Source organism: Pseudoliparis swirei, chromosome 16, assembly GCF_029220125.1.
Source record: "Pseudoliparis swirei isolate HS2019 ecotype Mariana Trench chromosome 16, NWPU_hadal_v1, whole genome shotgun sequence".
In the NCBI taxonomy this organism is placed as follows: Eukaryota; Metazoa; Chordata; class Actinopteri; order Perciformes; family Liparidae; genus Pseudoliparis; species Pseudoliparis swirei.
Window position 1 is genome coordinate 15601902 of NC_079403.1, and position 23194 is coordinate 15625095.

The 23194-nt window shown below is 47.7% G+C and overlaps 1 protein-coding gene across 1 annotated transcript in view; it reads left to right on the forward strand.

The window, feature by feature from the left end:
• Positions 1-5680: 5680 nt before the first annotated feature.
• The window catches only part of LOC130206374 (matrix metalloproteinase-16-like), a 62303-nt gene continuing 44789 nt past the window's right edge, over positions 5681-23194 (forward strand). The window contains exons 1-4 of the mRNA XM_056434310.1: positions 5681-6161; positions 19896-20044; positions 21327-21341; positions 21588-21710. Of these exons, the coding sequence (XP_056290285.1) occupies positions 6036-6161; positions 19896-20044; positions 21327-21341; positions 21588-21710 (413 nt within the window). The 5' untranslated portion in view covers positions 5681-6035. The remainder of the gene's footprint in view (positions 6162-19895; positions 20045-21326; positions 21342-21587; positions 21711-23194) is intronic.

Sequence of the window (23194 nt, forward strand, 5' to 3'; positions counted from 1 at the left end):
GAGGGAAATGTCTTCTGCCAATTTCCTTTCCGTTGATAAATTGAGGTTTAAATTGTATTGCGTGAGAAATTGCGGAGGCACAAGCACACAGGAATGCCGCATTCCCAGAACCAATGGGGTATAGGTTTTACAATACCTTGAATAAACGCAGTGCTTTCGTTGCAGATCGCTCGCGTCTCTTCATCTCTCTTCCCTTCATACTCTATATTTAATTCCTCCGCTCCGAGGGAAGAGGGAGACAGACGGGAGGCTTTGGATTCACGCTGCCAGGAGATCCAGGAGGTCTGACTGGGAGCAGATGCAGCAGTTATGAGACGGAGTCATGTTTGGAAAGGGAGGCTTTGAGGATCCTGGCAAAGCTCTGCACTGGTGGGAGGGACAGTTGGAAAGGGCCAGAACCTTTTCAGAAAGGGTATTCAGGATTATCAAAAGAGAGAGAGAGAGAGAGAGGGAAAATCATTAAGAAGAGGAAAGGAATAGAGAGATGGTGAGAAAAGGAGAGAGGAAGACAGGATGAGAAACTGATTTAAGCAGCCAACTAAATTCTAAATATGCACAAATGAGAATAAAGCGAGGAAGTCAAACTTCCGCAGAGGCAAAATTATTGTAATCTTTTATCACAGCGAAGTGTGGTGAAATAAATTACATCCAAGGGATAAAGAGAAGGGACAAAATGCCTGTGCCACTATAGTGCTTCCTCCTTTCCCATTCAACTAAATGCAGTGCAAATTACCCATCATCTCTAGTAGCGCTCAAGGAGCACACAGACGCTTTCAGTCAGAGAGGAAATGTGTCAACTTGATAGAAATTGCTTGCTCTGCAGCTCGGCGCCAATAGACCGGTTTCCCTGCGGCATCGTCAGAAGAAGCCGGTGCATGTGGGTGTAGACAACAAATCAGAAAAGACAGAGAGTTTAAGGGGAGATTAACATCACACGTTTTGCTTTTTGTGTGCCACAAACTGCATTAATGGAAAGAGCAATGTGTGGAATTTCAGCAGAAACGTGACCTCGTAACTTTCAACAGAGTGCAGAAGTAGCGTTGAGCAATCCGGTCAGATCCCAGGATTGTTAGTCAGGTGGCAGATAGCTTTGCTCAGAAACTGGTGAGGAGGAAACACCTGTCTTTTGGATTAAATGGGCTCACGCTGTTGCCACGCGTTAAATGTCAGGCTCTGTGATGAAGCTGCGGTGGCCAGTTTGACGTGCTTTAGCTGTGACTCAATAGCCGACAGAGGGGGCAGACAGGCGGCTTTGCTCAGTGGTGGTGAAATCAGTTTGTGCAATAATTCAGATATAAATGGAAAAATCTAATAGGCTTTTTGTCAAGGGAACCAGTGTGAAGCTTCTGGGTATTCTTACACGTCATCCCTGCACCACTCTTATTGGTTGAAATTGCTTGGTACCAGCTTATGTCAGCACATGTCATTAAAAAGGGCATTTTTCATGTCATCTTTACTTCACTGTGTGGACAATGATTCGGTCCATGTTCCCGTCACCTATGAGGTAAATCACCCGTCTCTGCGTCTTCATGAATCTGTGGAAAAGGTAAACTAACAATTTGCGAGTCTATGATTCGCTTTGCTCCACGCAGTGTGAACTAATGGCCGTGTGAGTCAGCCGACCTCACAGCACAGCGCGTCCTCTCTCCGTCACCCGAGATCAACTGTAAACACCGGAAAGTCAGACAGAGCTTGTCACTTACTGTATACCTCAGTTTATCATGTATTTGAGCTAAAACACTTTACTATAGGAACCATTTGATTAATACATGCGTTTCTTTAGTGACACTCTTTTTGCACTTCATCCTTCTGGAAAGATAATAAAACATGTGACTTGGTGATTTTGGATCTGTATCTTTTTTCAACAACGTTCAGGCTCCAGACTTTACGCTGAGATGCCTTCTAGGCCTGTTTCCTCCATGTCATCGGATTCCTTCAGATAGTCCGGAATGGGAAACCGGTCCGGTCGTCCAATCACCATTTGAGCAAACTGGGCCTTTGTCCCTGGCTCGGTCGTCATCATGTTCATCATCTGAGCCAGTTGGAGGTCAGCCATAACACCCATCTTTTTGTCCATACTTCTCCGGCACTGCCTCCTCAGGATGGGTACGATGCAACACGCCAAAAGAAAAGCTACAATTAGAACTATTAATGCGCTAATGGCTGTGTTTACCACAACAGACCCCCATTTACTGAACATTTGGTCTAGCCAATCCCATAACCATCCATCCCCATCATTTTGTGGCAAAATGATGCGCAGAGAGACGTCGATTTGGCGAAGCAACCCAGTGAGAAGTGTGAGCACAAGGCAATATTCAACAAGTTAAGCAAATCCATCTTTCTAGAATATTTAGCATATTTTTGTAGTGTAAATTCAGCCCTCCTATCAGAACTTTCACTAATCAAATCAGTTGTTGGAGTCAGTGACCAGAGCCCTTCTTCCCAATCCTCAAACAAGAACCTAAAGAGACTTCCTTCTTTCTTTCCTTCCCTTCCTTCTTTCCTTGCTCCTTCCTTGCTCCTTCCTTCTTTCCTTCCTTCCTTTCCTTTATATTGCTTTCTTTCTTTCCTTTCCTCCTACCTTTCTTTCTGTCCTTCCTTCCGCTCCTTTTCCTGGTCCTGCAGATTCTGCTGGAGTCTCTCTGTGGAGAGAGGAGGACACTTGGTTGAAGATGGCTCGCTCGAGAGTTCTGGAGAGAAAAGGAAGAAGAGAGAAAGGTCTGTTGTTGACTTCAGACGGGTTGATGGTGGTTTTCTCCAGGAGAGGGTTCACCCTCGCCTCCTTCAGAGGGTTAGGGAAACGGCCAGTTGAGAAGGAGCTGTTGATAAGATGGGTGAGAAAGGTTAGAAGGTCAGAAGCAACAGCCTGGACAATGTGAGATGGGATGTGGTCAAGAGGGCAGGTGGTCGGGGGGCCGTTAGTTAACTAGTTCCTGTTGGATTGCAGCAGTGTTCAAATAGTTAATAAAAGGCCTCCAGGTCTCTTCAAAGGATTCACTGGAGTCCAAATCTGATCTTTTAAAATTGTACATGATTTAGGATCTCTTTTAACCAACTGTTATGTGTCGGCGGAGCGTGTTTCCACTCAAAAAATACGAGGCGTCTCTCTAACAGTGTCGTGAAGGCCAGGAGGCGTCGCCCTGTCAATGGCAGGTTGTGTAAACGAATCCCGTGAAACCGCGAAAAGCCACAAAAGCTCAAGCGAGTAAACTCACGCAACTAAACGCAGCATAAGGACCCCATTATTACCGTCATGCAGCAGACGTACATGAGCATGACTGTACGTGGGTATAGAAACATGTGTACCTGTGTGTGTCGGTCCCAGAGGGCCCACAGGTGCACGGGGTCCTCCTGCACAGCCAGCAGTCTGAGGTGTCTCCCCATCAGGCTCAGGCAGCCGGCTCTGGCCTCCACGTGGTCCAGGTACTGAGAACTGACCGCGGCCAGCTGGCCCAGGACCACCTGCCCCGAGGCCCGGCCCACACCCACCCATTCCTGGACAAGAGGAGAAGGATGGAGGACAGGCAGTGTTACCACAATCATCTCTTTACTCGCTCCGTTTGAAACCGCGTATTGGAAACACGCGTGTAGCGGCCATTTGTCCAATAAATCATGAATAAACAGACATCAAAGGGTTTGTGGTTCACGCAGACAAAAGGAAATATTGTCAGGATTCTGATAATTTATTTAACTAAAACAAAACAGACAAAAGAACAAAGGAACTCCTCCCGCTGGTAAAAAACACAGACCTACCCAGGTGCATGCTGGTCCTGTCTACTCCTATATATAACCCAGGTGCATGCTGGTCCTGTACCTGCCTCCTCCTACATATAACCAAGTGCATGCTGGTCCTTTACCTGCCTCCTTCCTCCTACATATAACCCAGGTGCATGCTGGTCCTGTACCTCCTTCCTCCTACATATAACCCAGGTGCATGCTGGTCCTGTACCTACCTACTCCTACATATAACCCAGGTGCATGCTGGTCCTGTACCTCCTTCCTCCTACATATAACCCAGGTGCATGCTGGTCCTGTACCTGCCTCCTCCTACATATTATTGCCCACATCCCCATTTCTAGGAAACATCTGTTACACAACCAAGTAATAATTGTTTCTGCTGGCTAACTCTAAGGAGTTCTAACTAAGTTATATGATTTCCTCCAACAACACAGTACACATTTCATGTATAACATGTAAACTGAGCTATTTGTCGTGTCTTTAAGACTGACAGTCAGTGCCCTTCTCTTGTGATCGGGTGTCTCTTGGAAACTCAAGAGTCTTGGGTCACACAGTGGTCAAACTGTTGTATCCCTAACTATGATGTTGCTGACTTATTTCCATACTTTAAATGGAGTTTTCCATTCAGTGTGATCGTGGAGCCTGTGAGTATGTGTTTGTGTGTGCAAATTGAATCCCCATCAATGGGCTAATGGTGCGGCTCACCTAACTTTTCTGTGGCACGTACACACACACTGGCACACACTGACTTGTTCCTCATCCCCAGGTGTTAGTCTAAGTGGAAAACCATTGATCCGGCTCATTAGATCTGACCCTTCTCTATTTTCAGAGGAGATTAGAAGAAAAGGCTTTTTCATTAGATCCATTTTTACTTGTGGATTGTTGGAGAGTTAAAGTATAGCTCTTTCGCCAGATCATAGCCCTGGCAAAACATGTCTCTGCTATGGAAATACAAAATCATTACATTAAGCTTTATAAATGTAAAGATGATAAGGCCTTGATGAAAGGTTAGCCTGTAAAAGCAGGACATTGATCGCATCACTTACCTCTACAGTAACTGCAATGACAGCCGATGGAGACATCATCCTCCTCATCATCATTGATCATCATCACTTACTGGAAACAAAGATGAGACAAAGAAGGGGCTTCTGGGTATCATAGCAGATAAATTCACTGACCATTGTGGCGATTACAATAAGCAGTGATTACATCACTGCCCTCTAGTGGCCCTGACGGATTTTCAAAATGAATACAGTTAATACATCTGACATTTATTCATGCAAGTTGCCTTCAAATATAATACACACATATATAAATGAAGGCAAATTACATGAATACATGTCAGAAAATAGTTAATTTGCTTTTATTAAACTAATGCTTCAACCACATCTGTCCTGATGTAAGTCCCATGTGTTTCTATGGAATGGATGACTTTTCATAATGCAGTTTCCCAAATATGACGTTCATAACATACCCCAAATAAGCCGGGCTCAGCGCCTTGTTGAAACCATTCACCTGCAGCCGGACGCGAGGCCATGTGAGTGTGAGCTGCGTTGTGCTTGTATTTCGATAAATTGCGTCCAGACGTCGCTCTGTTTTCTCCTAAAGTGACACTCACCTTGAAGTGTAACGTTACTACAAAGTTAAAAGCATATACTGTTGTCTAGTGAAACACATGGGAACTCCAAATCTGGACCGTTACTCAGTGTTTATTTGCATGAACAATTGAAGTTTTAAAGGTACCGACGGAGGAAGCTACGACACTTTTAAACCAGTGAAAGTCACATTTCAGACAAAAGCCGTCGGAAGCGTGGACTGGTTATGGGGGGGGGGGGGGGGGGGGTAAGGGCGGGGAGCGATGGAGGCGCTCGTGGCATTACGCGCATGCGCACTGGGTGGGAACACGATTGAAAACGGGCAGCTATGCCGCGCGGTGCGGAAAACGGGCTGGACGCGTCCGCTTGGTACAACGGCCGGTGCACCGGAGGACTGACCCGGGGACTACAAGACCGGGAAGGCGGCTGACAGGCGTTCACAGCGAGACTCTCCCCGGGGACAACGCTCCTGCCAGAAAACCGCGGCGAAAAGCAGCGAAGCGAGCGGTCGACGATCCGCTGCTTCTCCTTCCTCTCATCTCTCCTCTCCTCCTCTCTCCTCCGCCGCAAGAGAAACACCGAGGCGTCAGCGATGTCGCTGCTAAACGTGTAGGATTTATCCCCGCGGTCCTTTTTGTTTTGTTTGTATCGACTGTAAATACGCCCGAGCAGAGACCCGACGCGGCGGCAGCGGGGTTCACTATGGTTCTCCTGGGGGTGCGCGACAGGAGACGTCTCCGCGGCTGCTGTGTGGGGACGCTGTGCTTGCAGCTGCTGCTGTGGATTTTATGCGCGGTGAACGGCGAGGAGCAGCCGTTCAGCGTCGAGGTAAGAAGCACCGGCACCGCTATCGGTTGACGTGACACCCGCTTCAACCGTGCGCTTTTTCCTCCGAGAAGCGTGCGTCGTTCCGGCTCTTATTGCCACAGATATGAACGCATCCGGGCACATTGTTGCCCATTTTCAGCCCGTGTGGATGTCCCAACAACAGAGTCTTTGTGAGGAGTCCAGCTGGGTCCGCAGCTCCATCCCGTCCTGTTCTTCACTTTTGGAATTAAAAAAAAATGTATGGGGAATTTTGTATATTTCTGTTAGAATGTTTATTTTAGCAGAACAACCTAATTTGTCTTCACCTGGGCTTGTTCACGTCCTCAAACTGGGCTCTTCAGCTGAGAAGCAGTACCACCAAGCAACATAATAAGTAGTTTAATTACATGGTAATACACTTTTTTAAATGAATGAAAAAACAAAAGATGTCCCCAGGAGAACAACCTCGTGAAACCCGTAGGCCACATGATTAGTCAACTCTAATAGTGTTATCTCCAAACAAAGGTTGCATACCAATGGAATTCAATATGTGAGTCAATGACTTACAACAATCTTCCTGGAGAAGTCTGCGGGGAAACGACTCGGAGTGTGTTCATGGCCACATCTTTGTTTTTTTTTAGGGTTCTGTGACTTGGAACATTTTCAGCAGGGAATCTCCACTCAGATCCCATCACTTGATCCATTCTTCAGCCAAGCAGCACGTGCTCCGAGGCTCAGTAGAAAGAGATCGTATGAGTTCACGGGCAACGATGTGGGCAGCTAGAGGAGATTTTTAACTGATAGAGAGAGAACCGTCTTTTCAAAGGGGCACTCTCATTCTGAGCGTATCCCCACTTAATGGATTGTTAAAAGCCTTCAGGCCGCAAGTGTCACGCCAATAAACTTTAACGCTCAACCAGCCTTTCGATGAGTCAATGCATCTTTTGTCTTTATTTTCTTTCGAGAATGCACTAAGGCAAGCTTTTCCTCCTGTGGGTGAGGAGAGATATTTGGGCTTGATGAAAGGGCACATCTGTTTATTTATTACAGCCGCTCGTGCTTCCAGAGCAAACCGCCTTCGTTTAGCCGAAGTCGGGTGCGTGCGGCGACCCTCTCGCACAAACACAGAGACGCCACCCAGGGACATCCTGGCATGTCCACTGACGTGTCACTCAAGCCCTAAATCCACATGTCCACATGGTTTGCGAGCTTGGCGTGCCACTCCATTCCTTCTTTCTGGAGAGGCACGGAGCAGATTCAGTCCAGATGCTACAGGTTATTCAGTTAATATGGCCGGGCTCCCGTGACAGACGGGCTGGAGAGAAAGTTAGAGATGTAAACAGGTACAAGTGGGTTCTGGGCTAAGTTCTTTGACCGTTGTCCCCGAACACAACCAAAATCGCCTCTTTGGGCCCGGTCGGATGTCGAAACCCACGCTCTTCAATAACATCCAGATGATGGTGTTGTTTTCATCGTCATTTGTTGTAATGTATTTCATGTTCCTGACTTGGCCTCACATTCCCGTCTCCCACGTCCTCTGCCTTGACTCGCATGTCATTATCCTCCTCCGGCCCTGACCTCTCGCTCTTTCTTTGTCACACTTGCGTGTAAATGTGTTGTAACTGAGGAACTCTGATCTTTCCCACTACGTTTTGGTTACTTGTATTTCTTGTAAAGTCTGTGGCTTTTTAAATGTGCGTGCAGCCCCATGGGAACAAAGGAAAACATGAACGCTTTGCCTTAAGAATACATTTTAATGGTAACAGTCACATATAGCTGCATGTGTAAAAGTAAAAACACTGAGATGAGTTCTCACTGCGTGTCCATGGCAGCTTCCTGCGACCCCCAACGCAGTAGTTTAGTCATCCATTTATGGCCCTTAAATTGTCCCTGTATTATTGCCGGGTTGGACCCTTTGAGGGTTTGAGCATCAAGTTGCCAAAAGTATCTTGAGAAGTCTGTTGGCTGGGCAGTCAGTGGAGTGCAGCAGAACACACAAAAGAACGTCCCTGAGAGGGAGTTGAAGAGGAGCAAAGCTGGAGCCGAAAATACGCCTCGCTGTCCGGGCTCTGCCAACGCCGTTGCCGTGTCCGGCTTTAAAAAGCCCGATCCGGCAGTCTTCTACTGCAGGTAGACGGCGTTACACGCTCGGTATCGGGGGCGACTAAACTCTGCGACGTCATAAACAGTTTCTGTGTTTGGAAAGATTGGACGTTGTGGAACGGGTTTCATTGGAGTCATTAACGGGACCGGTTATGACCGTGTATGTGTGTGTGTGTGTGTGTGTGTGTGTAACATGGACGTAGAAAGAGAACGGGATACGGCGTTGGAGGCGGAGTTTTCACGATGACTTCCTTTCACCCCGCCAGCCAATGGCTCGTTCTCGGGCTCGCTCGCATCAACAGAGTAAGAGAAACACAACTTTGAATTTGGGATCTTTCCAACTTTTATCTTCCCCGGGTCTTGGTGTGTACGCACAGGTTATACAGGGTGGCGAGGGTGAGGAGAAAGTATTCTCTCTAAATGCCAGGTGGGTCTGAGGTGGGAGGTCACCGAAACCTTTTCCCGTGGTTGCTGGTCAGATTGTGGCCTTTCAGAAAACTTTTCAGGCGGCAGCGTTATTGCCGACTTCTTGGATTCGACTTCTTGGCTGAGTTTACTGAATTGCCAATTTGTCTCCCTTCTTCCACATATTCTTTGCTCTGGAATACACTTTGCAGCCTGTCACTGGGTGATAAAACTGACTCGTAACATCTCTAGCTCTATGGATCTGCCGGTCTTGTGCTTACTGCTGAAATTCTTCCGGAGCTCCTCATCTTTAGTCTATCCGACTGTCTCCCTCAAGAAGTAATCCAGCCTTTAAACAAGACAATGTGATTAACAATTGGCACAGCCGGCAGTTAATTTCCTTCATCTCGTTGCACGTTTTATTTTCTATTTCACTCCATATTTATTTTACATGGAACACTAACACCAGTGAAGTCATTGTTTAATATGCTTTCTCTGCAGCGCCCCGTACAGTAGATGGGTGAGCTTGCTCTGGTTATTTTTTCATTAGTTTTTTACACAACAGATTAATTAAAAGGGAGATAATTACTTTTTAATCTCTTTCTGTGTCTGTGTTTGGCACCCTCTCACAATTGGGATGGCAGTTCATTGACTGTTGCATAAGACCGCCACAAACACACAGCCCTGAACCTCTGTCTTCACGTGGGCTTGATGCTGCCCCCAGAGAGTCGGATGCAGGCACCATGTGACCAAATAATGTGCATGTGCATTGCAGTAAAACTGGATATTGTTCATTTTAAACGTCTTTGTTTTCCACGCGTGTCAAACACATTAGTCTGGTTACGTAAAACCCTCATTGTATCAGTCGCAGCTCTTTCCTTTGATCTCGTTGGGATTTGTGATATCGGATCATTTCCCCAGACAACGGTAGGGGGATAGGATATTACTAATATAGCTTTCCCCGGGAGCAGCGTGGAGGCCCCAGAACCTCGCGAGTATCGCGTTACCTCGGGTAAACTCGGTGCTTACAGAGTGCATCAGGCTCTGACTCACGTGAAGTGTTTGAGACCGAGCAAAGGTTCTTCCTCGGAGACGATCTGCTGCACAACGAGAGAGAGAGAGGGCGCACAATCGTTCTGCCGTTTGTTAAACGTCCCGTCTGAACGGATTCATAAACGAGGGTTTGGCAGGACTCCGCTGGCTAACAGTTGTAATAATGAACTCCCCCGAGGATTTTTATCTGTGATCAGATTTCCATCAAATGTGGTGGACATAACTTATTCAATTTAGGATGTGATCCGAGATGAGTGGGTTATTTACTTGTAGCCGTGGCGATGAGAAATACTTGTTAATAAAATAACAGAGGCACAGACTTCACATCAATTCAATTATTTGTTCACATGTTGATGTTCTATTTGTCGATGTAATAAACGACTCTCTGTGTTCATAGTATGACGTTGATTTCAGCCTCGTCATCCGGCGCTACTGCAAAAAAGAAACGGGTCGCACGCCGTCGATGCCGCATTTGCTGCAGCTGTGTCCAGCACTGGGCTCGTGTGGGCGGCGTGTGCGTCTGGGTCCAACGCAAACCGCTCAGTGCTGTTGTCACTGTGCGGGGGAATGCCGGAGCTCCAGTCCCGTCACAGCTCATGTTACCCGTCGCCGTGCTCGGGCCTCTTGAGTGGCATCTGAATAATGGAAATCAGTGTGTGTGTGTGTGGTGATGGTGATGGGGTGGTGGGGGGGGGTCACTTCTGTGGATTTCTGCTTTCAATCCTCACTCACTTGCGCACGTGTTAAATTTTTCGACGCGAGCATGTGTGTGTTTCGGCGTGTGTGTGTGCGCCATACTGGCATCGCACGGTGGCTTCACCGCCCTCACTGTTAATGTTGATGTCCAGACCAAAGAAAATAACAGAGATTTATTATTGCTGTGCTAAACAGAGGCTTAAATATGACTTCATACAACTCGAAACAGTACCAAAACAGTCTGAACTCTCTCATTGGCTGTTCCCGGTTGTAAACACCTTCTTTTTTTTGCACTGCATTTCCCAGAAAGCCAACATCCAGAGTACTTTGGTATGTTTTTACTGAAAATTCCCCTTTAGTGAAGCATGAACATATAGTCATTATCATCTAGAGGCTCAATGTGGGTTCTTTGCAGCCATTATTCCCTCCATCCGTCCACTGTGTACGGACGGGCTTACCTTCTGTGTCCGACTGCATGCAGGGGGATTTTTTGAGTGTATTTATACTTTTGTGCTTTGCTCGTTTCTCACTGAGCAATCATATGGATCGCAAGCGCAAGCACACACACACACACACACACCCACACACACACACACACACACACACACACACACACACACACACACACACACACACACACACACACACACACACAATCCTTGACGTCATTTGGCTTTGGTAGCAGATTTCAGAGCCTCTGGGGTGTCTGTGTCAGTCTGCTCACCCAATTCTAGAGAATACACAACACCTGCACTGACCTAAATGATTCATAATGAAACGCACACGTACACACAATCGCCCGATTCCACTCGGCAGCCGCTTGTTACGGTTGTGCGTTGTTCCCAATCTTTCCCCCTGCATGTCAACACAGTCTTTCTCTGACTGAGATGTCTCTTTGGTCACAGCTTACTGAGCTGTTACATCTTTAATGTGACTGACAACTGCAACATTAGCTGATGCCAATGGGGCATCGCATGTAAGACTGTCAATTAAGCTGTCGAAAGAGGCGCTGGGGGGGTGGGGGGTGGGGGTATTTGTTGCGTTCTGCTTCCGCGTGCGGTAACGTGATCTGAAAAACCAACATGTTTGAATATATGGTTACAGTTCGTCCCACAATCAACATCACTGGAATATCAATCAAGTGGAGGGTTGATTGGTGATGTTTCTGCAGAGTGAGTTCGTAACTTCAGCCGGTGTCAGATGATAATCCAGACGGGGCTCTTTTTTCTTCTTCAATAAATTGTATTTATGTATTTCTCCAACATCTTAAGTCATCACAGAGCTTTGGAAAATCCCCCAGAGACGATCCACTAGAAACAGGCACTGTCCTGATCAGTATGTATGATCAGACTGTGACATTTTAGGGTGACATTTGTGACATTTTGTCCCAATGGGGGCCACGGCGATGGCGAACGCGGCGCGCATTAAGTGAGTGTGTGAGTGTGTGCGAGCGCACGGGGCGAGCCACGAAGCAATGCCCCCCCGTTCAACGTCTGCAACGGTCCCACTGCTTTGGGGCCACGAGGGCCAGAGCATGGTGTCATTAAAAGTCATGTTCAGTCTTTTGCAAATGCACATTTTTACAGTGTGAAGTACAGCGATGTGGGTTTGTGGCTACCGGTGTGGGCAGCATGGCTGCGGTTGCCTTGACGACCCTGGCTGGCACACTCGCCAGTGGTTCTGCATGTAACCGATGAATAATTCAGGGTGGTCCCCCCCTCTCCCCCTTTTCTGTCCCATGACATCATTTTGTCAAACCATCAGAAAGACCAGTGCTCAGGGCACTCACTGGAGGTCACTGAATGATTCCAAAAATGTGATTTCTCCTTCAACTTTCTGAACTTGAAATATTTGGCCGGCCTGATATTGAAATGAAAAAGAACTTGGGGCAGGGTCCTCTCCCGCTGATTCCTCTGTCTTGGCAGGGAGCTAATTGTATTCGCTCGGCGTCCCCGGGTGTAAATCATTCACCGATTAGATGAGTAGACCGAAAACCAGGAGGGCTCTGAGGCGAGTAACTGCCGCAGCAGAGGGACCTGTCGATGTTGGAAGGCCCTCCTGCGGTGCCGCTCACCGCTTCTACCCGGCGCCTCGGCTGACGCGCCGCGCTGCTCGACACATTCGACCAAGAGACACACGGCTTGTAATTTGACTGCCATATCTGCTAAACCCACGAGAGCCATCACCCTGTAGTATGGAGTCACTGATCTTCAAGACTATGAAAGAAAACAAGATTCCAAAATAGCTTGCGCTAAGTTATTGGTTGTCTGATAATGCCTGTGGCAGCTGTCTCCAATCTGGCCTCGGCTGCTGGTGATTGGCAATCAGCCAGCAGCCGAGGCCGCCCTCATAAAAGGGCTCAGTGGAGAGTGGAGAGGAGAGGCGCAGGTTTGCGGTCTGCTTGGTGTGTGTGATACAAATAAATATGTTACCGAACGGAACCTCGTCGTTGTGGTCTGGTAATCCTTGGTGCTTCTTTTTTCCCGGGGGCCCCACGTTGGGCTCCAGTGTAACAACTCCATTGCCGCTACCCGTGGGTTTCCCCCAAAAGCACCAAGAATTACCAGACCACAACGACGAGGTTTCGTTCGGTAACATATTTATTTGTATCACACACACACCAAGCAGACCGCAAACCTGCGCCTCTGCTCACTCTCCTCTCCACTGAGCCCTTTTATGAGGGCGGCCTCGGCTGCTGGTGATTGGCAATCAGTCAGCAGCCAAGGCCAAATTGGAGACAGCTGCCACAATGCATATCGAGTATTTGAAGACAATTTACACAATCGTTACAAAACTACTACTGTGTTTCTTTAGTGTTTGATGGATTCAGAGACAAAGGGGGCTGAAACAGCCAACCTCTAAGCAAGATGCATGATGGGATTACTAAATGCAGCTGATGGGAGTGATGCTGTTTAGATCTACGAGGTGCAGTTTGTCTCCTCTGTCCCATTCTGCCTGTAAAGCTCTGAGTGGCCCGGGCTTGTAAACACACTCTGCTCTCCGAGCGGTTCATTGTGGCTCCGTGACCAACCTGCTCTGATAGCTAGCATAATTCCTTGATTTCATAGAACAGCCTGAGCCTAATTACCTCAAATATTGCAGGGTGTATCTCGGCGACTCTAGGAAATAGCGCGCGACTGCCACAGAAATTGTTGCGTACACTTCGATCTCAGTGAATTACAGGACGTGGAGAGGTGCCACTTCCCGGAGTTTATGCAAAGGCTGATGCCAACCTATTAAAGCTGTGGTCGTTAAAAAAACATCAGCTGCTCTCTCCCTTGATGTCACTTTTTCATTCTGTATACGGCTTCAAGTCACTTTAAATGTCAAAACGCTGAGCTGCTGCGTCCACAACTCGCCATCAATAATTCATGCACACGCACACAAAGTCCCTGTAACCCGAGTGGGGTGGGGGTGGGGGGGGGGGGGGTGCTCCTATTAGCTGATCAGCGCTGACACACTGCAAGCCATCGGCGCGTTGCCGTGCCGACCAGGGGCGTCCCGGAGGCACCAGTCATCTTTAATAAAGGGGTTTCCGTCTCCCGCGCGCCGGTTGGCCTTTTGATAGAACCCGTGGGCTGATTGGCCCCGCCTCCTGCCGGCCAGGTGGCAGGGCCACGCCGGCTACCCGAGGTGCTCCATGGACGGTTCCGTGCTGGCGTGAGGCATCAGGGTGAGGACACGGCCTCCGAGTCACTCCACTTCTCTGCCGCCTCTTTCCAGTCTGCGTGTCGGCAGCGTGGAGAGTTCACCTGAGACGTCCTTGCTCCGACCCGATTGTCTTTTTTTCTTCTTTTCTCCCTGCCGGAGACTTTTCTGTACCTGAAAGGTTGCACGAGGCTTGATGAGATCCTCAGAGAACCCTTCGTATTGCATGTTATATAGATATGGTTGTATATTATGGGCACTGAAGTGTCCTTTTTCAGGGACGCTACGGGGGCAGGGATTATAAACCACAAGCTGTGTGACAAAGGTGAAAGTGAAATTCGGCGTGTGAAGACGTGAGGTGAGGCCGGGCTCCTCCACCATCAGAAGCTTGAGAGAAATGTACTTCAAAGTGGAGGGAAACAGAGTGTGGCAAACTTCTAAAAATAGGCATCGACGCATTTCAGACATTTCAGCCTTCATCGGGGCACGCTAGTGGACTCCTTATCTCTCCACTCCAAGAGTTCCTCGGTTCTTGGAGAAGTTTTTAACCTTGTTATACCACCGCAATCTTCTCCGGAAGACCGGCTACGTTCCTAACAGCATAATTATTACATTGTACACGAGAGGCTTATTTTTATTTGATGACGTCGTCCCACTTGGCCAGGTTGCTAGAGAGTTGCATCATGATGGGGGCGAGTAGATCAAATAAACGCACCATGAATAATTACTGTATTTATTTTTTCCCTCAAACCTTTTCACCAGATGTCAGGAACGCTCCATGTGTTCCCCCTCGTCACGTCGCAGTGCACCACGTCATCCATGGTCTTTGTTTGGAGCAGCCGTCTTTTTGCGGTCGGTCAAAGAGATCCCATTGGTTGACGGTCGGGTAGTCAAAGGCGCAGGTGATGAGGACGGATGACATGGATGGAGGACTGTCCTGGTAGAGGTGATACACCGGGAGACACGCTTCAGCAGTCCGCTGTGTGTCGTCCTGTGGGCAGGAGTAAATACCTGCTGTGTTGTTGTTCTTTCAGCTTCCCCCCCCCCCCCTCCCGTAATGTAATAACACAAGCTCCTTCTGTTTCTTTTCACAAAATGCTCACGTTGTGCGAGTGGAGACCTAATCCATAACCTTCTGCATGATGATGGGAATCGAAGGCTTGGATACAATATTTTAAAGTTCATGCAGTATTCATATTCCTGAGCCTTGAGCTTGTGCCTCTCTCTCTCTCTGAATCGTGTGTGTGTGTGTTTGTGTGTTTGTGTGTGACAATTGCAACTGTGGCAACTTTTGACCGGGTTTGACCGAGGAAGTTGAAGGCTTTCTCCATGACGGACACACTGAGGGAAGAGGAAAGTGAGCAAGAGGGACGTCTGAGAAGGCGACGTCACAGTGACGTCATTCGGGTTATTTCAGCTTGGCCTGCGTTTGAAACTGGAGGTGTGGAGTTTGAAAGATGTGGGAGCTTCCCAGGCAGGAAAAGTATACCAAAAACAGGCTATTTGTTGTATTATGGGACATTTAGACTAGTGTGTATTTTTGGAGCTTTAACCCACACTCGGGACTAAAAGCTGGGCCAAAAAGGCGGTTTGAAAAATGTTGGAAAACTTATTTCACGCACATAACCGTGAACATTAAAGAAGCCTAGCACGGTATGACGTTCATCTGTAATTCTGCATACAAATATTAATTTATTGTTCTGTCTTGCTGTATTAAAAGGAAAAAAAATATCACTCCATCACATTTTTTAAACAACGACGCTCACCTCCTGTATTCAGACAGACACACACACAGACACACACACCATCCAATATCCTGTCGACGTCTGAATGACAGACACATCTCAGCTTGCTCTATCTCCCCTTTTATTTTTTTAATACACCGTTGTATCTGATAACAGCTGCATTGCCTGAAAGCGCCACCGGCGCCTCACTGGAGACATGCGACAAAACCTCCTGGAAAAAAGAAAACTCATTCCCACGATAGCCGTGTAGGTCAGACTGCAAACACATTTCATACACACTTTGTTTTTGGATGTTCTGAGCAGGGTTTCGAAAAACATTTTAAAAAAAGCCGTATCTGTCTTTAGAGTGTATCTGTAAACGTTGACGACATTTGTGTCTACACAGCAACGTTTAGACCGCGAATGCAAATACATTTTGAATTGAAGAGACCGAGATGTTTTTCGCCTCCACTCAGCCAAAGTGAGTCCGTTTTTGGAAACGCGTCTGATGTCCGAAAGCTGGCGTTGACCACGGTGCTTCTCCACCAGATCGACAGCATTCTAAGAAGGCGGGGGAAACAACCACACAGAGTTTGTATTTTGTTCAGCTGAATCTGCAGTGCCACGTCTAAGCTGTATACGTTATCAATACCTCCGTTATTTTCTCTTTCACCAGAGAAAACAAAAGCAGGGGATTTCACCGGGGAGGCTGTGATTGTAGGACAAAGCCAAACGTGGCTGCGATGACAAACCCTCTAATGTCAGGGAGGACCGGGGTGATTACAGGACAAGAGAAGGGAACCTAGACATTAGGAAGGAAGAGAACCGCAGGAGAGGGTGACGACATGACGGAGAGAAGATGCTCTGCAGAGACCGGGGGGGGGGAGGGGAGGAGGAGTCAAGATGCTACAGTCTGTGTGTGTGTGTGTGTATGTGTGTGTGTGTCATACCAGCTGGTTGAAGACATTGGAATGAATCGAGCTTCATTAGAGGCCTGTAAAGGATATGTCATGTAAATGTTCCTTGAGGCAAAATCAGAAGATTTATGAGGATAAACACAAAGTTCTGAGTTTTCCACTCTGATTCGGGGCGTTAAAGATCCGATTGGAAGGATTAAATAAATAGACGCTCTCTCTCGCTCTCTCTCTTAATCTTGTAACTTTTGCGTTTACAAAAGATTTCATTTGAGTTTGCGTGCGTGAGCCTTTTCCCGCCACCCAACTCGCTTCTTCCTCCGAGATTAAAACATGCCCCTTCAGCTTTTGCATCTGCGGTACTATTTTAAGGGTGGGGGGGGGGGGTTAGGGAGGTAAAAATAAATAAAAACTGCGGGGTGAAACAAGGTTCACTAGATCAATTTTTTAAACTTTTCATTCCCGAACTGAATCATAGTTCAACGATTTGAGAAACCCTGGAGTTTACAGAATCTTTCCCTCCTGCATTGTGGCTCCACCAAAGCGTGTTTCGACACCGTGCCGGACTAAATCTGACACGTGTTCAGCTTCGTGTGCGGCTGTAGTGTTGTTGTCTCCTCGTGGCTGAGCCCTCCGTCAAGAGTCGTCAGGTTCTTGTGAGAGTGCAGCTTGTTCGCAGGTGCTTCAACAGTACCCATGTCTTCGTCTCCGTGTGTGTGTATGTGTGTGTGTGTGTGTGTGTGTGTCTCTGTGGTAGATTACGGAACACCTGAGCAGCCAAATGGAAATCTCGCCCATGCTCCTCTCTCTGCCCCCAGAGGTGTATTCAGAGCGTAAGAGCCGAACACACAATATAATGTTATCACCCGCTCACTGAGTGCGAGGGGAGAAGGAGGGGGGAGGCGGGGGGGGCGAGGAGATAGAAAAAGAAAGGCAGTGGGAAATCTGTGAATAGGAGCAGAGCACCCAGCAGACACAGAGGAAAACATTTAAGAAAGTAAAGGACTGGAAGAGGAGGGAGAAAGACTGACCGACGTATGAAGGAGCCCTGAGTGGTCAAGGAGGTGCAAAGAAACGTCGAGAGTCGGGTAGAAGGGTAAATCTGTGCATGTGCTTGCCTACTACCCACAGGACTCAGGGGACAGGAAGTAGGGAGGCGGAGCATCAGGGGTCCATCAGTGTGTCACAGCGAGGATGAACCGCAGAGATGGAGTCTGCTTCCTCTCTGCGTCTCCTCTTCTTCATTCAAGCATGAAAGAGCGTTTGTGTTTGAGTGCATCCTGGCTTCCTTCTCTTCTATCGGTTGCGGTACGAGATTCAAGATGGTTTAGTCTGAAGATATAACCCTCGGGGGTCATGATTCACTACCATCTAGTTTTCTGGGGGGGGACATTTAATTTGGTTTAAAATGTAAGGAATTTGTTTGTGATCCGTTGACTACTTGAAAAAAATGTGCGTATGTGTTCGACTGACCTGCTGACTCAAAGGTGCCGTCTATGTTCCCTCCATAATTAGAACCATCATGTATTATTTTTATGAATTCACGGTTACTGTACATGAGTTCCTTTCCAGGGTTTTTATAGGAAACCGTGGGATCTTTAAAATGGGGTTTCTTGCGTTTAGTCTTTTCCACATCTTTCAAGACGTGTTACAGTTAAGTCGCTGAATTCCTGAGATTTAGCGCAACTAAATGAACAGAAAAACCCGGCCAACTAAAAGTCCACCACATAACCTCCTGTTAAAAAAAACTAAGTAACTTATTGTTTTTACACTTTGGTTTTTCATCTTACTCTGAGCAAGAAAGTTTAGTTTCCCCCAAAAACATCAAAGTATTCCTTTACCAACTGCCCCCAGTAACCCAACATGTCATCATATCTTAATATTAAGGTATTTGCTTTAACCCTCCTGTTACCTTGAGGGTCAATTTGACCCCATTCAATGTTTAATGTCGGTGTTCTTTGGGGTCAATTTGACTGTGTCAAACATTTAAGAAATATCAACTTTTTTATATATTTAAAGGGCTATTTAGGTAGTCAACAAACAAACATAAAGTACCTCACACTTAAACTTGGGAAACAATCTTAATTCTAATAATTTTCTGGAGGTTTTAATTGCTGGGGTCAAATTGACCCCGAGGGTAAAATATGTTAGTAAATGTAAAGGTAACCGGAGGGTTAAACCCTTTCAATGTTGGAGTTATCCACACCTGTGGAATGGCGTTGCCCTACTCTCCTTCCGTGGGGTTTCTCAGCATGGAGCCGTTACCACATCCAGCTCTGGTCTGCTTCGGTGGCCAGGCGTCGGGCATTCCTCTGTTCTGTGCGGACACTGCCAGTTAGCTGACCGACACCTCAAAGCTCCATTTAACTTGAAAGGAAACCACAACAAAAGACTTCCATTTCCTCGTCTGCCTTCTTGGCTTGTTGTTGTCCCGGTTCGGAGCGGCTCTTTGACCGGAGACAAACGGCCCTTCCAACGAGTTTCTGCAGAACGCGTTGTTGCCGCTCGGAGGCCGACACGAGGCTCGCTCCCTGCAACGGAAGCTGCATATTCGTTGGCACCATTGTCGAGTGGCGGTTTGCCTTTTCATCGCATTCTCCTCGTAAACCCTTAGTTGAGTGAATTGTAGGCCAACTGGAGCGGCTCCAAGACATTTTGTTGCCGGCTGACGAATTGCGACTTTGAGATTCTTTTTTTGTGTCGCCCTCTCTCTTTTTATTGGTTGAATTATCTCTCTTTATTGGTCGGTTGTCTTTGTGTCGCTAAATGCGACGGTTCAGTTCCCCAGCTTTATGATGAGGACTGGGAGAATCCAGAGAGGCTGGGACCAACCACTCCCTAACGCCTCCTTTGTGGGGAGACCAGCCCATCCCTCTTCTTCTCCCTGGTCCAAAGATCTGAGCTGTGATTTCCCTCCAGGGGGATTTTATAGAAACACCGAAAGCTCTATTACACCAAAAGCCAAATGACACGATAACAAATGGCATCCTGCTCTCCAACCTCATCTACAGGGTCCTCTCTTTCTGCTGCGCTTTGCCTTTCTAGATCTCTCTTGAGAAAACTGCCTTTTAGATCTGTAAGTCATATGCATATAAATAGTGTTCTAGGTCACAGAACAGGGAATAAGGCGATTCCTTTAACCGTCGGTCCACAATCACTCCGAATCCCGTCGCTGTGAATCCTCACCCCTTCCCTCTCTCCTTTGTCTGCAGTCATGGCTCCAGAGGTACGGCTACCTTCCTCCCGCAGACCCCAGGATGTCGGTGCTGCGTTCTGCTCGAGTCATGCAGTCCGCTATCGCTGCCATGCAGCGCCGCTACGGCCTCAATGTCACGGGCTCTCTGGACAGCAGCACGATAGGGTGAGTCGCACCTTGAAGACGGGACTTTTGAGTTCTGAGCTTTCGTCATGATGAGGTTACTGAAAAGATAAGTGAACGTGGGTGGAGGTTATAAGAAATTTAACAAAAAGGAAGACACTCAGTCATTCGATGACTCCATAGGAGGTTAATGTAAGTACAAAGAAGCGGCGATGTTTAATTTAGTCGTGTAAAAAGCCATTTCTTGTACATGCTACATTTGAAATCTACAGATTTCCAAACAAATGACGGGCGAATATAATGTCTCAGTTTCCGAAGTGTGATTAATTATTTAAGAAGAGCCAGGAGACGGGCACCACCCTCCGATGTTATTCCTGCTTGACTTTTACTGGATTTGATTGAACACTACGAGCGGAAATTTGAAGTCGCTCTGACATATAAATAAAGAAAACGGGGAGTGAACAACAACCCGCTGGGTAAAACGTGCAGTCAGCGAACAAGTGGTGGCTAAAGATTGTTGAAACTCACAAAGACGTCTTCAAGACGGGGGACGAACGGGAACCGAGTGTCTCATCCGTCCCGTTTTGTATTCTGCCAGGCGACCAGAGGGGTTTCGCCAAGACACTAATTCACCCGAACATGGATTTAGTGGAGCGTCTTAATTTGATCAAAGGGGGCCTTTCACAGAGAGAACACCTCTGTTGTCAGATCAAAGGCTGTCAAAGCATCAGAGGGGAACGGCGGTCGGTTGCTCCTCCCACGATCGGTTGAACCGTAACGCAGCAGACGAGGATGACCTGGGTTTAGAGGAGGAAGAACTCTTTGTTGTCACCACGACCACGAGAAGAGATCTCTTTGTTCCCTGTTGGGCGTAGTGGAGGGTCAACCCCACCTGAGGCCTGTATCAGAGCTTCTTTATCAAAGTATACTTTACAATCAGAATCTAAGTCACATTACGTATATGCAAAACAGACGATGTTCAGTATTTGTAGTTCCAGGGATGTGCTCTTGTTTTTGAAGCCGCTGCCCAGTTTTAACCCTCTGGCCGTCATCATTTTACCTGCAAATCACGCCCAAAAAACAAACAGTGTTCACTGACATTTGTCCCGACGAACAGCGAAACGCCAACCGCGCCACAAATGGCGATGAGCTGGAATCGCCCGCTGAGCCGTAAGGTGGCGATGTGGTGGCCGGCGGTTTGAATGCAGACTGCTGCCCCACCGCCGGGCGGAGACGGAGTGAAATGTGATCCGCTAACGGTGTGCCTGTGTTTCTCTCCCCCTCCCCCTCCCCCTCTTCTCTTCTCTTCTCTTTGGCGAAGCAGCGATAACACGATAAGGTGAGGGCGTCTCTTGTGTGTGACACGTGTGCTTCATCTGTACAGCGGAGAGAATTGGGAGGAATTGCACGTGTTTGGCATTCACGTGTTACGCATGCATCTCATTCATGTCGCGCTTGATATGAATCGTTGCCCCGCCCCTCAACAAAGTCTGCATCTGGGTCAGAATTTGAAAAACAAGGAATAAAAGGAGTGCGGCAAAGATGCGCTCGTAGAATGACGATTTTGATTTTGTTTTCCTTGCAGGTGGATGAAGAAGCCAAGATGTGGGGTCCCTGACCAGATAGGAGGCGCATCCAAATTCAGTGTCAGGAAACGGCGGTACGCCCTCACCGGACAGAAGTGGCAACACAAACACATCACGTACAGGTGGGCGGTTTGTTGGCTCGATGGAGCAGCAGCTCTTCGAGTTTCCCTAGCTCCCAGTTTCCCCCCCAATCCCCCAGAACCACCCTGACATGCGGCGGCAGTCCCACACACCGAGCCGTCAACGGGGCTTTTGTCAAGTTTTAACGACATGCGGCTAACGAGATTGACCCAGTGTGCGCCGACAGACCCGGAGAGATGACTTGCATCGGCACACACGCCGAGGCGTGTGCACACAAACGGGGGCTTCATGACTTAACCAGTGTCGTTGACCTTTTCATTAGGATGCACATTCCTTTGAGAGACGGCAACTGTCTGCGGACATTTCTTTTCACGCAGTTCTTTTTTTTCTTCCTTTCCTGCCCTTTTTAATCTTTAATCAACTGTAACTCATTTAAAACTGTCAAATCGTGGTCGAGCTTCTGTCTGTCGGCTTTTGTGCTCAGACATTTCCCCCATTTCCTCTTGTGGAGCCAAGGAGCCACTGCTGAGCACAGCATTTGGTTTTATGTAATGGACAGAAAGCTGCAACCAGCACACACTACAAAGACCATGTTGTTTAAAGCCGGGGCTGTACGAGAACCGGCCTCATCCTCTGAACAAGCAACTAAAAATGGGAAAAGAGTGTACATATTACATTACATGTAATTTAGCTGACGCTTTTATCCAAAGCGACTTACAATCCTGTTACATTCATACACTGTAGACGCAGCTACAGGGAGCAATTCAGGGTTAAGTGTCTTGCTCAAGGACACATCGACTAGGGCGGGGATTGAACCTCCAACCCCCTGATTGAAAGACGGACCTGCTAACCACTGACCCATAGACACATATAAGAGCCATACATGCATCAGAGATCTCATCACCAAATTCTGACATGCGGCTTTATGAGTAATAACGTATGGGACAATGTGTTGTGTAATACTCTCCCCGTTGGCTTAGCGAGGTCAGTAGCCAGGATTCTGTAGTATTGCATACATACCATGCCGATGCTTGCCCCCAGGCCCGTGTTTCATGGGATAATCCTAAAGAAGTGGGCTTGTTTTTTTTCCTTCTTCTCTGTTCTGAGGGATAAATGTATAAGCATTATTACATGCTAAATATAGTCTAGTGCATCAGCCACCTACAGCTGACATCGGGCTTGTACATCACTGATGGCAGAGCAGCCCAGATTCAGGCCGCTTCGTTTCTCTCCTTCAAACATTACGCTGGGACGGGATTTGGAGTTCGTTTCACGAGTGCACGGTTCCCCTGTGACGGCACAGATTTGAGGAGGAGAAAATGCTAAAAAGTGGAGGAGTTGATAGGTGGAATTGGTAGGGCGGCTGAAGGAGTCGGGGGGGGGGGGTCGGAGGAGAAGCAGCAGCTGCAGAGAGAAAGAGATGAGCTGAGAGGAGGAGAGGAAACCCCAGTGGGAAGCAGAAGGTGCTCTCTGACAGATTAGGGTTATGTAATCGGTGTGTGTGTGTGTGTGTGTGTGTGTGGGG